Raw genomic sequence first — 16,497 nt, forward strand, 5'->3', positions numbered from 1 at the left:
CGTTTTCCTGCCTAAAATCGAAAAGCGAGGTGTTAATTAAAAGAGAAGTCAAATCATTTAGCAGCTCGCTGACGATATGTTACAAAATGTTAATAATCAAAAATTTGTTTTCACTCGAATCAAGACGTACTGTAAATTCAAAAAGTCAAATGAAATCTGTAAGATGGGTTGATCAACCACCGTTACTCTTCTAACCAATGAGCTTTTAGGTGTAAACAAAGTGAGTCTGACGTCCAGCCTATGTGTTTCCTCTCCGAAACCACTCAGATGTTGGAGAGTATGATCAAGAAGCCTCGTCCCACTCGTGCTGAGGGCAGCGACGTAGCCAACGCTGTCCTGGATGGAGCCGACTGCATCATGCTGAGTGGGGAGACGGCAAAGGGAGACTACCCCCTGGAGGCTGTGCGCACACAGCACATGGTGAGCAAGTGTCATTATAATGTCATTAAAAACCAGATTCTGAAATCTAATCCAATCAGACTTTTCAAAAGTTCTTTTGACATCTGTTACTGGGAGTTTAAGCTGTCCACTTCCCTAAATGTTACAACAGTGATTCTCAAATTCACTGTTGCAACAACTCAAATTTCTGATGCAAAGCCTTAATTCTCGCAACTTCCAGCCACTATCCAGTTTATTTCCCTTTTTTAATTTCCTAATTCATATTCAGTAAATTGCAAGGCATGAATATGATCTTACAACCTCTGCTGCATCAGCACTTTTTTAAAATCAATGAAATGTTGCATGTGCCTTCAAAGCTGCAGTAAACGCATGTTGCCTGCACCTCTTCATCTAACAGATTCACTGTTGTTGCCTTTATTTAATATTTCTCAGACAAATTATTTCTGGATCATTTCATTCTCATTTAAAATTTTGGATTATTTTTTTTTTTGGTTATTTAATTAATTCTTTGATATAGACCCAGTAAGATCTTATTTTAATTCAGATTTTTTTTCTCTCTCTCTTTTCTGAAAAGTTTATTTATATTGATACTTTGACTTAATTTGTTCTGTATTTGTCAGTCAGGGACAGACATCAGATAAACACATTTTTTCATCTTTAGATTCAAACAAACAGTTACAGTTACGATGAAAAAGGATTGACTGCATGGCTGAATGATGCACTTTATTCCTATTCTTTGCTGCTCATGCTTTTATTGTTCACTCATACTGCGACACTATGGCAGCAGTGACTCAGCAGTTCTTACTCCTGCTTTTTCCGCTCTCTCGTACTTGGATGATGTGTGGGACACTTCAGATACCCACGTATGAATCCACTTCAGTGTTCTAGTTATTTATGGGACTCTCCTCTTACTAGATAAAATAGTTTGCTAACCAGCACTGCTTTCTACCCTCATGCATTGTTTTTTTTACTTTAACTATTTTTTTTGTACTTCTGTAATCCAACTGTTCTTTCATGTTTATTGTGTGCTATGTATGCCATCTTTTCATCCAACTCCCAGTTAACACTGGTCAGGATTTCTAGTACCTTTAGTTCCTAATTTTTATGGTTAAAACAGGATTATTGGTTATAATTCATAGGATTCATAAAGTAATTTTTATTTAAGGTACTATAAGCTAACCAGGACAAACTACGCATAGCAACCAGCTTCTGCATATGTAAATAAACAGGATGATTAATAAATCCATCACATTACAGAACCACTTTGTGCTATTAACAATATGCAAGACTTGTAAGGAATTGGTAAATAAGACAAGACTGTCTAGTAGTGTTAGTGACATGATTTATAGTGTAATTGTTTTACTGTATATTGTGAGAAGTGGCATTAAAAGCTGTGGTGTTTACCAACATATGAATGAATTACAATATTTTATATTCTGTATTATATTACATTTTGTTACATCATATTATATATTAACATTGCATTATAGTATAATGACTTATTATATTTTCATTAAATAGCACGTGAATTGTGATTTTTCCCATAAAAACAATGATTTTTTTTAATTATATAACATTATTGTAGCACCACCACTTGTCAGACAAGAGCTCTGTTAGCTCCTGAGAGCTACAGCTAGCTTCAAGTTGCTTCTATGCAGGATTTTTGTCTTGTCTGCTCCACACTACCAGTAGCTTTCGTTCTCTAACCACTCACTGCAAAAAAGGGCACTGTCAGCACAAACCTGCCAAATCTTCCCTTTGCCAGATATTTAGTTATCTGGATCAGTGATTCTGACCATGGTTCCATGATCATTCACATTTTAAAGGCTTCTGAGAAAACTATTCTCGTTAACAGTCCATTTAGTGTGCAGGAGGAAATGGGAATCAACACTGCTGCTTCAGACTAAGGTCAATGGCAGAGAGGTCAACAAATACTGCTAAGTAAACATGTTTCACTTCTTCATGCATTTATTGGCCCAAACTAATAACAATACCAAAAGAAAGTTGGTATGTTAATCAGTTATGGTTACCCTGAAACATGGAAGTACCTCCACTGGTCTTTTTCTCTTAAACAAGCTGAATTTAAACACAAATTTTACTGTTTTAAAACCTTTGTAACAGGTTTTTAAAGCATGGAGAGGTTTCCATTAAGCTTCAACTAACCTACGTGTAATTTACAGCCATTCACAGGAAGCATTTTTAGTCTGATCATCCAAGGTACCAAAAATTGGTACCTTGGATGTACCTTTTTCCAAATATTATTTTTCCCCTAAAATTCAATTACAGTTACCTTCTCAGTTACTAAAGTTCAATTACAATTAATCATAATTACGGAGCCTTTAATAATTAAGCCCATTAAACGGAACTTTCCTGTTGTTAGCTTTCTGTAAAATACACGAATAAATATTATCTATCTTCTAATTGGTTTTTCATCTCCTGTTTACCTTGTTTGGCTTCCTAATCAATGCAAATATTGGTATTAATATTTTTAGTGTGGGCATCTGAGCCTTTTTTCTGTCAGTATACTCCCAGATTAACATTTTTATTTTATTTTTTGAATGTTAAAATGATCCTGAAGAGAACTGACAGGTAGAGGGAAAAGTAACATGGTTCCAGAGGTTTGCATTTATATACATTGTAAATGACAGATTTTTATAGAATTTTCATACCAATTACAACTACAAAGTAAATTATCTAAATTCAATTACCATGGCAACATATATTTTTCATTTACCATTACAATTATGATTATGTCATAACTGTGAATAATTATCAATTAAGCAATTACAACTATTCAGAAATGATTCATTTATAGGATAAATCCCCTGAGATGAACCATCTCGTTTTCAAGGGGGTCCACAGTAGCATTCAGACAAGAGACGCACAAGACAGAAGCAGCTGAACATGCATTTTACAGAATACAAACAATTATACATAGTTTATTATTTATAGGCAAGGCAAGGCAAGGCAAATTTATTTATATAGCGCATTTCATACTCAAGGCAACTCAATGTGCTTTACATGATAAAACATTCAATTGTTTAAAATCAATAAGAACATTTAAATCAATAAGAACATTTAAAATCATCAGTAAAATCAATTAAAATCATCAGTAAAATCATCATTACATCAACAACATGACAAAAAATCTCTCTCTCAATCATATGCAGTAGAGAAAAAAAGTGCCTTTAACTTTGATTTAAAAATGTTCACATTGGATGCTGACTTCAGCTCCGCTGGCAGTTTGTTCCACTTCTTTGCAGCATAACAACTAAAAGCAGCATCACCATGTTTACTGTGAACTCTGGGCTCCACTATCTGATCTGTGTCCATAGATCTGAGAGACCTGCTGGGTTCATACCTGACTAACATGTCACTGATGTATTCTGGACCAAACCCATTCACAGATTTATACACCAGCAGCAGAACTTTAAAGTCTATTCTGAGGCTGACTGGGAGCCAGTGTAAAGACTTTAAAACTGGAGTAATGTGCTCTGACCTCTTTGTTCTGGTTAAGACCCGAGCTGCAACGTTCTGAACCAGCTGTAGCTGTTTGATGCTCTTTTGGGGGATTCCTGTCAGAAGACCATTACAATAGTCCAGTCTGCTGGAGATAAAAGCATGGACCAGTTTCTCCTGATCTTTCTGAGCCATTAAACCTCTCACTCTGGAGATGTTCTTTAGGTGGTAGAAGGCTGTTTTTGTGATAGATTTGATCTGACTGCTGAATGTAAGATCTGAGTCAATCAGAACACCAAGGTTTTTGACTTGGTCTTTAGCTTTTAAAGATCGAGACTCAAGATAATTGCTGACAGCAGTCCTCTTTTCCTTGTTACCAAAGACAATCACCTCCGTCTTGTCATGGTTTAGTTGAAGGAAGTTTTCACTCATCCAGCAGTTTACTTTTTCTAAACAGTCACACAACACCTCAATGGGACCATAGTCATCTGGGTTCAGTGATAGATATAGTTGTGTGTCATCTGCATAGCTCTGATAATCAACCTTACGGTTCTGTAAAATTTGTCCTAAAGGAAGCATGTAAAGGTTAAACAGAAGGGGTCCAAGAACAGATCCCTGAGGAACCCCACAGGACATTGGTAATCTGTCAGATTCAAAGTTTCCAATGCTTACAAAATAGCTTCGCTCCTCCAAGTATGACTTAAACCATTGCATTACTTTTCCATTTAGTCCAACCCATGTTTGCAATCTGTGCAACAAAATTGTATGATCTACAGTGTCAAATGCAGCACTTAGATCCAACAGAATGTAATGTTTGACTCTAACAAATATTAGGTATGAGCAAGAAGACTCAAAAACAGTACATACATTTTAAAGGCATCGCACAAGAGCATTTTTAAACATATTAAGTTCTAGAGGTTATAGAGGTAGGAAGACCATTCCAATCAAAGGGGACTTTATAATTAAATTAAAGTTTGCCAATTACTTTTCTGGTCCTCGGAACGATAAAGAATGTTTGAGATTATAATTGACCCCAACCCTGCTGGATAGTACTGAAGCATTTCAATTGATACCAAAGAGGAGCAGATGTTGGGTACACAGCCCTAATCTCAACACACATTGGTTTGATGTGTTTACAGTTACATAATGAACATCACTGCTTTTAATGCCCTTTTATCAAATAAATATTGCACAATAATATTTATTTATTACTACTAGACTTGTCTTTTATTTACTGCTGCACTTCAAGTCTTGAATATTGTTAAATGTAACGTAATGGTTCTAATGTGATTGATGAGTTAATCGTCCTGTTTGTTTACATGGATGGAAGCTGGTTGCTATACCAAGCTAGTCCCTGGCAAGATTGTCCATGTTTGTCCCATCTATCTATGCTTTAAAAGTTAAGTTAAAATGTGTTCTAATGTTTTTTGATTTTTAACATCATACTTAAAATAAATGTCCTATTTAATCTGATCCCAGTTATCATTGTGTCACTCACACACTAACTGTTGCTTTATCTATTGACTCTCTCTCTCTTTCTGTTTCACTCTGACTTGTTTTTTATGTGCATCTGTCTTTAACTTTGAACCTTTCTCTCTCTCTCTTCCTACACTGATTCCCAACTCTTTCCTTTTCCTTGTGTGTGTGTGGGAATGCCCTTGCTCCTTGCATCATGCCCCTACTTGTGCCAGATTGCCCGTGAAGCCGAGGCGGCCATGTTCCACCGGCAGGTTTTTGAGGACCTGCGTCGTTCCACGCCATACTGCAAAGACCCCGCTGAGGCCATTGCAATCGGTGCTGTTGAGGCCTCCATTAAGAGCTTGGCCTCTGCAATCATTGTACTCACGGGCTCTGGAAGGTAGGCAGGATAACTGACCCTGGAAAACTCAATGTTTCCACTACCTGGTGAGGCAGTGTAGGGACAGACAGGGACTGACTGAGGAAGAAGCTGGCAAGCAAAACCCTGAAACTGCTGCTCATCTATTTTCCATGTTTGAGCACATTTAGAACAAAGATAATTATTTGTGTGAAGATGAAAAATCTTGATTTTTGTGTTAGAGTTCTTCTATTGACTAATTAGCTGGTTCTGTTAAGTCAGCAGTTTTGTAATATTGCTTGCCAGTGACTCCTTTCAGTGTGTGTATGTGTGTGCGTGTGTGTAACTCCCACTACCCTTGGGTTCGGGGCTCAGATAGCGCGGGAGGCTGAGGCAGCCACCTTCCACAGACAGCTGTTTGATGAGCTGAGGAGACACTCCCGTCTGAGCAGAGATCCTTCAGAGGCCGTGGCTGTTGGAGCCGTCGAGTCGTCTTTCAAATGCTGCGCGAGTGCCATCATTGTTCTCACGAAGACAGGGAGGTGAGTTAGGGCAGGGGTTAACATGGAAGGATCTCAATCCTGAAGGTAAGGTCTTGGAAAACTTTTCTGCAGCTCCCATTTCTTCTCATATTATTTGTCAATTGTGTGTATGTTAAGACTAAGAGTGTGTACTGATTTTTTTTAAAAAGTGCTAAATGTTCATTATACTCATAGCACCTTCCAGAACAGGGCGACTCAGCATGTTTGGATGTCACAGGAAGTTTATTGAACTTAAATCACCTTTAACTTGATAGTCCTGTTAAACCTAGAGAATCTCACTGTGCCAGGAATTCTGACAATGATTTTCTCAAGTGTTGGACTATCAAAGATCACATGAGCAAGTAATGCAGAGCAAAGTATAATATAGCGGCCCACTTTCATCTGCTCAGTCGGTTTAGTTTTAAAAACTGCTGCCAGTAAAGTGAAGTATTTTTCTGATGTGTCTTTGTGTCCCTACAGGTCTGCCCACCTGATCTCGAGGTACAGACCCCGTGCTCCCATCCTGGCTGTGACCCGTAATGCCCAGACGGCCCGCCAGGCTCACCTGTACCGTGGCATCTTCCCCGTCCTCTACACCAAGCCTGCCAATGATGTGTGGGCAGAGGACGTGGACATGAGGGTTAACTTTGCCATGGAGATGGGTAAGCTGCTGTCCCCATCAACATCTAACATTTAGATATCTTATTGCTAGGGTTAATACTTCCTGTTTGACAAGCGATATGAATAGATGAACAGAATGCCTCATTAGGTCTGGTTGGTCAAGTGCTGCACATGGCACACCAAATCTCACTAGATCTTTCAAAACAAGAGTATGAAAAGATCAACAAAGCATTTCAAATCCTGTATTATAAAAAAAAAGGTGAATTGTTTAGGAAAACTTATCGACATCCCACTTAACTCGTAAACGTCCACTGAATACGGGTCCAAATGCATTTTCTCACTCATTCACGCTCTTAAGGGATGAAATACTTCTCAAATACAGCAGAATATCACAAGTGTCATATACAGTTTGAAAGCTTCGAATCTTACGTTTTTAACCATATGAACCAGTCTAAGACAACCATCACAGCAAACAGTCAATTTTTTTTTGTCAAACTTGGGGGGGAAAATGGCAACATAAACAAGCCAGCACTCCTCACCTTTAAAGCGTTGCCATGTCTTACGGAATCCATATGTTCCTCAAAATCTTCTTAAGATATGAAATAAACCAATGAATCGCAGCATTTAGTTTAAAACAGTAAAACTGCTGTAAAAAAAATACAATGTAATGTCCTATTTACAAGAAGAAAGCAGCTCGGCGCTAATTTCTTCTTACTATTTTAGCTCTGTGAGGCTGAACGTGTCATTAAAAGAGATCAAATGACCTCACAGCTCTACCGGTTTGACCGACACCTCCTTTTAGCCAATCCGACGTAGTATTACTAAACTACAGGCTATAATGTCCAACCAGCATCAGCCGTTCAGAAAACACCAACCTAATTTACTGGCCTCTTAACTTTCAACCAATGGGAAGCAGGGATTTTTTGACTAATGCGTCGCTTAGCCAATAAGCTGAGCTTTCCAACGATATGTCATATGTATAGGTGAGCTGAACCTATAGCAATGTATAAAACCAGTTATGTCATACAGAAAATTGTGGCCATAACTAATTTTTCCTTTTTCCTCTCTTCAGGGAAGGTCAGAGGTTTCTTCAAAGAAGGCGACGTTGTCATCGTTCTGACCGGCTGGCGTCCAGGCTCTGGTTACACCAACACCATGCGTGTGGTTCTGGTGGCCTGAAAAGTCAACGGTCGTCTTCTGCTCTCCCCTTCCTGTTAAACCTCACCTACTTACACCTGAGCAACCCATAAAAGATTTAGCAAATAGACATTAACACAGACAAGACGTAGAAAAGGGAGGCAACCTGTTCTGGTTGTAGAGTTTTGTTCTGTACGATTCCAGTTGACTTTTCCATTCCTTTGTGATCCTCTCACATTAAGTCTTCAGTGCTTTAGACTGATACACTGGCCACAAACTGCTGTACTTATTCATCAGACACGTGTGGTATTATTAAGTGTATGTCTGAATGAATGTGTCCTTTTGTGCATGCGTGTATTGGCTGCAGTAGGAGGCTGTGGTGGTGGAGGCAGTAATAACAGTTAATGGAAGGCACTCTGTTGCCCATTGAACAAACTCATCCGAGTTAGAACTACTTCCTGTGAGCTTCTGCCCCACGGCTGCCCGCTAACAGGCCCTGCTGTAACGCTTAGTGTATGTAGTGTCCTCTTCTTTATGCCAGCTTTCACTGTATGTGTTACACTCCTAATGTACTCCAAGCAATGTTACATTCTAAATTATACTTGATGTATGTGACTGGTGTTTTGTTTGGGGATATCCAAAATGGATTTATATTTTGTGAGAAAGAAAAGGTCGTTTTTGGAACGCCCCTCCCCCCAAGCTAGTTGTTTGTTTATTCAATGTCATAAAGCCTTTATCTTTTCTTCTGGCACTGACCAATCAGACATTGTTCACAGACGTCAACTGGCTAATATCAACAAGCACTTTTCAATGTTTTTTTTTGCTAGTTTTCATTTTATTTTTTATTTTTTACTGTCGGCCATCTGACAGTTGTAGTCATTTTAATTTGTCTAACATGCTTCTGATTGTAACGCTAGGGTGTGGAATCTAAATCCCAAGGTGTGTTGTTCGTGTGCTGAGCACCTTATCAGATGTATAAGTAGCTCTGACAATAAAAGAAGAGCCCTCACCTGATCTTTGTCGTTACTGTTTTAAAGGTAGCAGAGAAGCTACAGGAAGTGAGACATTACTATTAACCTGTACGTATACATTTTAGGACATCCTGTCATTTGTCAGACCAAACGCAGTCAGATGAAACGGCCTCAGGTTTCAAAATAAATGGAGTATTTTAAAAAAAACCGGAAGGTTAAGATATATCAACGTTTCATTTCACTGTATTTATTAATTAAACAATACGTTGAAATATGTTAACTTTTAAAAAAACGAGCGCAGTGCTCATAGAAAGTATGTATTGCTTTAGAAAAGTGGGAGGTTAAGTAGTCTGGGATTTCATGTGGGGGCTTATATTAGAAAATACTACAGGGAGCGCTATAGCACATGCACTCCTGAGACGTGTACAGATATTTGAGGAGCACACAGTGATGCCTTGCTTTATAGAAAGATAAAAGAAAACTGCTTTTAAACGTACTTCATGTGTACTTTTGGCTTCTTCAAAAGAAAATGCCATGTGTTTTAAGGTCTAGGCTTCAAAATAGTTACCAGACGACCTTAAACTAAGGCCATCAAGTCTGATAAGTTATTTTGAAGCCTGAGGCAGTTTCATCTGATGGCATTTGGTTTGACATGTGAGGCCTTTTCATTTGATAGAGGTTTAGCTGATAGCTCACCCTGAGACCTGAGGTTGTCTAAAATGTACAAAATAAACCCATATTCAGGTATAACTGCATGTCAAGCCTCCTCAACAAAGGCAACATCAAATAAACTATAATAATGGGTGTAAAAAGATGGTTTAATCATGGTATCCATACACCGCAAACGGGTTCCTTGGTTCCATCAACATGCTGCGTCACTGGTGGTCCTGGCTGTACACCACACCAACCTGTCGACGTATCTCATCCTCCAGCTCAGCCAGTAGCACAGAGTCTGAATGGGACATGACTGCACTCTCCTTCAGCCCTATGAGAAACACAGGGTTTCAGTGTATCTGATGCCCCCTGCTGTTCTTTATATGCATAGCCAGCACTTTGTCTCTAAATAAAATACCTCTGTTTAGTGCAAAGAAATACATATATAGAGCAGTGTTTATGGCACTACATGGGGTGAGAGAGAGACTTAAAAACTAAATAATGAAAAATGTGTTTCTAATGTTAATTTTTAGTTAAAAAATGATAATATATTTTCATTTGACATGGGATCCATTTCTGAGGTAGTATGAAAGGTTCATGCAAATGTGAATGATTGAATGGCCTGCCCCCCCTTTTTTTTATTTATTTTTTAAATTTAATTTAATTTATTTTTTTAATTATTATTATTAATAATATTGCTTGTTTGTTGTTCAGTTAAAATGTTCAAAATCTTTAATGAAAAAAATAAAACATTTTTTAAAAAAAACCAATAACCAATTAAAATATATCAAAGCCAAAAAAAAAAAAAAAAAAAAAATGATATAAATCAGGGTTATTTTAGTTCAGGAGCTACTTGATGTCAAAGAAGCCACAGATTATGTGGAAAAATGAGTAATTTCAACATTATAGTAGCTCTAGTTTTCACTTCTACTTATACACAAAATACTAAATATGTTAAAAGAATAAAAAGACTGTCAAAGCAATAGGTGGCAGATATCAGTCCCAACTGGTTCTTTACTTCACATTTCCTAGATTTTGTGACTGATTTTTATTTAAGTAAAATACTGTGTAGTAACTTTTGTAAGTTTAACAGTTTAACATTCAAAATGATGGCAATCATTTTTACATGTGATGTAAATGATCTGCATAAAAACATGAACTAAGTAAACAAGGGTCAGTCTCGGTCACACTAGGCTTGAGATGATTGGAAATGATTAAACTATAGAAATATTTCTATTCAGACGGCACAAAATATTGTTTCATTCCACCTTTTTACAAAGTTGGATTCTTTAAAATGTGTGTTATCACTCATTCATTCCATCATTATGCTTTATAGTTGTTTTTTTTTCATAGTATTCTGAGTGAAAGGTTGCATTTTGGACAAAGAGGGGACTTGGATTCAGAAATAATAGAAAGGAACACTTTGACCTTTATATAAAAACCATGTACATATAAATGCAAATAGACCAAGATTTATTGCTCACAATAGTCTGACTTTGTACCTTTGAGCAAACACTGTCGGACTTCCTCTGCTTCATAACGCATCCCTGTGCTGTCGATGAAGTTTAGTGGCAGACTGGGCTCTGGTACTGGGTACTTTGTCTCCTTTCCATTCACCACCAACACAGTGGGACACCACATATGTGCAGGGATCTGAACGACGTGGCAATGGAGAAAACAAAGATACAGTTTTATTATTTAGAAATGATTCACTAAATGTGAAGCATGTGACTATATTTATGATTATGAAAGTTACATACGTGGATTGTGCCCTTTGTGCCCACAATAACGGCATCATTTTGCAGTTGTAAACCTGAAGAACAGGTAAACACAGCCATTCTATTGTGGGAGAACTTAAGAGTGACGACCACAGTCTCATCCACTCCTGCAAAAACACATAACACACCATCAATGAAGAGATGTGAAACAGGAAACTACAAGGAGGCGTTCAGTAGAGCATCTTTTCCAGGCCCATTAATCTGTCCCACTTTATATAGTTTTTAAACAGATGTCCCTGGATATGAAACAGCACTGGCTGTCCTGCTTCCATCCTGATTATTTACCATTCTCCAGACAGGTCCCAGTGGCCTGGATCACCTCTGGTTTCTCTCCATTGTAAACCATGCAGATGAGCTGCAGGCAGTAGATGCCCAGGTCCAGTATGGCTCCTCCCCCGAGCTCCTTCTGAGTTGATCTGGCCACACCCATCAGTGGGACGCCAAAGTCAGCCCTGACCATCTTTACGTACCCCAGCTCCCCCTGAGCCAGCAGCCGTCTGAGCTCCACCGTGGCTGGGAAGAAACGAGACCAGACCGCCTGGAGCAACAAGGAAAAAAAAACACATCAACAAGTATGTCAGTCACTCACTTACATGTATTTATAATAACTATTATTAGCACAGATACATGGATCACTGATTGTGTATCTTCTCTGAACGTGTAGACTTCCAATCTATATTGAGTTTTCAAAATATATTTTTGTAACGGATGTGATGATTTGTTCTTAAAAAGTAAGTTCTTCAATTAACTGATCAATTCAACTTCATTTATATATCGCAAATTACAACAATAATCATCTCGTAGTGCTCATCAAAATAAATATATGAAAATAAGGAATCAAGCAAAAAATAATCCAATCAATCTACATTTGATTTGAACATAAATCTTCTTTAAATCGGTGTTAGACTGAGGGCCGCATGTGGCCCTCAGTCTAACACCGACCTGCATTTCTCCTCCTGGAGCAGAAGCTCAAGAGCAGAAGCGACTGGCAGTTTAGCTACAAAAGTACCAACACCTTTTAAACACGTCCCAGGAGTACAAGGACTACAGAGAAGCACAAAGGATTGTGGAACATGTAGGATTTTAATAGAAACTACGACGCAGCGGTGTGCCCCAGCATGTGAGCTCTGAGGAGAGCCGACAGTCTGCACGGAGTCCGTGCACAGCGGAGTCAGGATTGTCTGCACTCTTCGGAGCTTACATACTTGGACGGTTATTACGGTTACGTAAGCGGCGGATGCAGACAGGCAGCATCGGGGGCAGCTAAAGGGCTGCAGGTGTCCTCAGGTAAAGACGGGAGCATCCGAGCATATCGCCTGTATTAAATAGATGGTGCGGCTGATGTATGTGTTTCTCCGTTATGCAGATTAAAATGAGAGTTTAAACAACCCGTGCGTGCCTGGAAGTCCATTTTGTGTCCAAGTGTGCAACAATTATTACAACGGTACTGATTAAAAAAGGAACAAACAACAGAAAATCCCCCTACGTTGCTGAAAACGCACCGTAGGGGTGCAAAATCCCAACGTCGGGGGCCCCTACGCTCAATAGCGCTGGCGAGAACCCTGCAGGCTGTATATGATTTGATATTACACACTGTCAGTGAAGTAGATCGCATAAGAAGATGGAAATTCTTTTTTTTATAGTTTACCTCCATGAGGAAGACGTCGTTCCTCTTGGCAGAGGAAAGGATCTGCTGCACTTCTTTAAGGTTCATAGCCAGTGGTTTCTCACACAGCACGTGTTTCTTAGCGTTGGTAAAGATCAGACAGGCCTGGAGATGGTAAGGATGGATGACCCCCACGTACACCACATCTACACGCACACGCGCACACGCACACGCACACGCACACACTGAGGGAGTCGGCAGACGCCTTCAAGAACTAGGAAGATGTTTTTCAACAATTTGAGCCCATTTTCTGCAACTACACCAAACATGCCATTTATAACCGATTTTTATCACTTTTCCTTGCCATATTTTTGCTCCGTTTAATGCATTTTTGCTACATTACTCCCATTTCTGCCACTTTTCCATCAAATTTCAATGCTTTTTCTGCACATTTTTTCCACTTTCAAGTCATTTTCGGCACTTATAAACCCTATCCACCACTTTTCCCACCTAACGTTGCACATGTTAACCCATTACTACTTTTTAAATTACATTAACCCAACCCCACTACCCCATTTCTGCCATTTTTAAGCCAATATTGACACTTTGAACCCTTTTTACCACTTTTTCTGTCCGTTTCTGGCCACTCTAATTTGAAACTTTTAACCAATTTCTGTGGTTTCTAAAATCATACTTTATTTCTGATTAAAAAACAGATTTACATCTTTAAGATGACTATATACTACAACCCAAATAACATTAAACATAGGTCTAAAACTGTTATTAATTGTTTGTATGTTTGGTTTCTTTAAAATAATAATAATAAGCTGCTTGAGATTACCTCATGTTTACTTCATCATCCTTTTGCACTACTCACCACTGTACTATTATTATATTATCTAATTTAGTCTGGCACATATTGGTCTTTAAATTACTTGTATAGATTTTTAGTTGATTGTTATTATTTAACGTTTACATTGTACAGAGAGAGCACAGTCTACCAACGTCATATTCCTACCAGTGTGTTAAAGCCAATAAAGCCGATTCTGTTTGTGTTTTACATCAATTTACATTGTCTGGCACAAATAGTTAGCAGGAAACACACTTGTGTGAAAGGTGTGAACAGAACCATTTTCTGATACTTCTATCCGTTCAGTCTGAATTACCGATGTCTGGGTCTGTGGCCAGCTCCTCATAGCTGCCGTACGCTCGTGCAATGCTGTGCTTCGTAGCAAACTGCTGAGCATCTTCTAACCGACGAGCAGCCACAGCCACTACCTGTGAACACATGAGAATGTGAGAAACATGTTTAATACAGTTAGAACATCTGAATATTAATGACAATATCCACGCAACAGGTGACATATCAGTCCCCGCAGGAGCTTCACGGAAAATTCCTTAATTTTCTGACCAATCTTTATTTGATTTTTTGATGAAATTTTGCAGAATAATTTGAGTAAAATTGCAAAAAAAATGTATTCTCCAATAGTTCATTAATAAAAAAATTTACTGTGTGATATAAGATGGTAGATAATGTGGCGTGTCAGTGAATGTGTGTTTTAGGGACGGAGACAACTGAATTAGTTGTATGCTCTCAAGCAGTGGTTTTCAACCACAGGCTCGCGGACCCCCATTACTATGTGATGAAATTGCAAGGGACCGGTGAAAATAAAATATATTTTTTAAAAAGATCATATGACATTTATATAATTATGATTATTACCCAATCTAATGAGAAACAAGACTTTTTTCTCTACTACCACCTGTTTCTTTTTCACAAGTGTAGTGTACCGGTCATTAAATGTGTAATACATATTCCTGAAAGCTACTGTATTTGTTTTGTTACATTGTCCCAAGAAGCTGCTACGGCATAAATGTGTGTTTTTTTTAATGCAGTTTCTGCTGTTTTTGCAGCTCTAGTATTGTTCGTACTAGAGCGGGGTAATATATCGATATTCAAGATATATCAATTTATATATTAATATATATTTGTGGCAATATGGAAAATTACCATATCATATCGATATATATTTTTATAACTTATGTTGTGTCAAAACACCTGTTTTAGGAGTCGCTGCTTTCACTACTTCTCAGAACACTGGAAAATAATAATAAACTGAATTTGTATAGCGCTTTTGTGGACACTCAAAGACGCTTTCCATGGGGAATAAAACCAAACAAAAGGGGTTTATGGAAAAGTCAGTTTGAACCGGTGGGATTTGAGTAATGATTTGAAGTTTGGTAGTGAGTCAGAGTTTCTAATGGGTGATGGGAGTGAGTTCCAAAGGGTGGGGGCAGCGATGGCGAAGGCTTGCGAAAACACAGTTAGATGAATTACTGAGTGACTCCTAACCCAGACCTCCCCCTAAACCGGCCACACTACAGAACTCACTCACACGTGCTGTCCCTTAGAGAAGGAAAAGCCTAAAGTGGCAGATATTGTGCTGCTGTTTGTTAATAAATGTGCCTGTGTGGCATTTTGAATCAGCAATTTTAACCCTGAATTGTCTTTCTAGTAAGATTTCATTTGAATTAAAATGATCAAGATTTATATCGTCTATAGCCATTTTGAAAAAAAAAAAAAAAAAAAAAATCGAGATATAAGTTTTGGACCATATCGCCCAGCCCTAGTTTGTACAATATAAGTATATGCTGTTGTTGTCATGTTTGTATATATAATTATATTGTAGAAACAACACACAGTGATCAAAATATATTTCCCCCTGTGGCACCTCTACGCTTCCGTAGTTTTTTGAATTTGCAAACCACACTGTGACGTTATTGTTGGGCGGGGCTTAGCCTGGAGGCAAAACCACAACTGTCTTTGTTTTTTGTTTTTTTTCTGAGCACGAGTGTCCGCTGGAATCCTATCAAACTTTAATTTACCTCCACTTACGTTATTCCTCCTATTCTGGCACCCAAACACACAACAAAAGCTGTCACATTACGAGCCTCCACAATCTTTAACCAGCGGTGTTTACTGTTTTTGCCTCCAGCCACGTCACTCGTGACGTAGGCCTTTCACTCCACAGTGACCCGCTACAACACAGCTGAACGTGACCAGTAGCTCGTTAGTGGTGATTACAGTCATTAGATTCAGGTGTGTTGGAACACTGGCGACATGATGTTAAAGACAGAATTAATGATAGTATTCTACCTGTTGGTGGTCACATGATTATGTCTGCCCACTGGGAACATGATTTACGGTCAAAACTAAAACTCAATCTTAATAAACTCGTTGAGGGCGGGTTACGCTTTACGTAAGGTCATACATGTCCGCTACAAATGACAACAATTATTCATAAACTGTCCAACAGTTTGTTCAGTGTACTACCGAACCCTCCTTAGATAACAGCGTTTCTGATCAACAGAAACCTGACAGAGCAGAACCAGTGTCTGTGTGTGGAACTAACTATGGTCAAACCTGGTGTTCCTCTGCAGGTAGAGTCCTCAGAGCCACTGTGAAGTCATTGCTGATCTTTCCTGAGCTGCAGATTCCCCACCTGGTGGTTGCCATGTTTGACAGACAGCTAAT

The 16,497-nt window shown here is 38.5% G+C and overlaps 2 protein-coding genes across 3 annotated transcripts in view; one reads left to right on the forward strand and one right to left on the reverse strand.

Annotated features, from left to right (window-relative positions):
- pkma (pyruvate kinase M1/2a) overlaps positions 1–8,967 on the forward strand; it is a 29,258-nt gene extending 20,291 nt beyond the window's left edge. The window contains exons 8-11 of one of the 2 annotated variants that reach the window (XM_028440308.1): positions 268–420; positions 5,550–5,716; positions 6,676–6,857; positions 7,889–8,967. In XM_028440308.1, the coding sequence (XP_028296109.1) occupies positions 268–420; positions 5,550–5,716; positions 6,676–6,857; positions 7,889–7,995 (609 nt within the window). In that variant the 3' untranslated portion in view covers positions 7,996–8,967. Of the gene's footprint in view, positions 1–267; positions 421–5,549; positions 5,717–6,049; positions 6,217–6,675; positions 6,858–7,888 lie in introns of both variants that reach the window. The other variant, XM_028440315.1, reaches the window with a different exon arrangement.
- Positions 8,968–9,723: 756 nt separating this feature from the next.
- dhdh.2 (dihydrodiol dehydrogenase, tandem duplicate 2) lies at positions 9,724–16,497 on the reverse strand. The gene is made up of 7 exons (XM_028440328.1): positions 16,387–16,497; positions 14,129–14,240; positions 13,005–13,168; positions 11,642–11,894; positions 11,339–11,463; positions 11,081–11,231; positions 9,724–9,909 (listed from the first exon to the last, which is right to left on the reverse strand). The coding sequence occupies exons 1-7, from the start codon at positions 16,477–16,479 to the stop codon at positions 9,800–9,802; spliced, it is 1,008 nt and encodes a 335-aa protein (XP_028296129.1). The 5' UTR covers positions 16,480–16,497; the 3' UTR covers positions 9,724–9,799.

Source organism: Gouania willdenowi, chromosome 3 (assembly GCF_900634775.1).
Source record: "Gouania willdenowi chromosome 3, fGouWil2.1, whole genome shotgun sequence".
Classification (NCBI taxonomy): Eukaryota; Metazoa; Chordata; class Actinopteri; order Blenniiformes; family Gobiesocidae; genus Gouania; species Gouania willdenowi.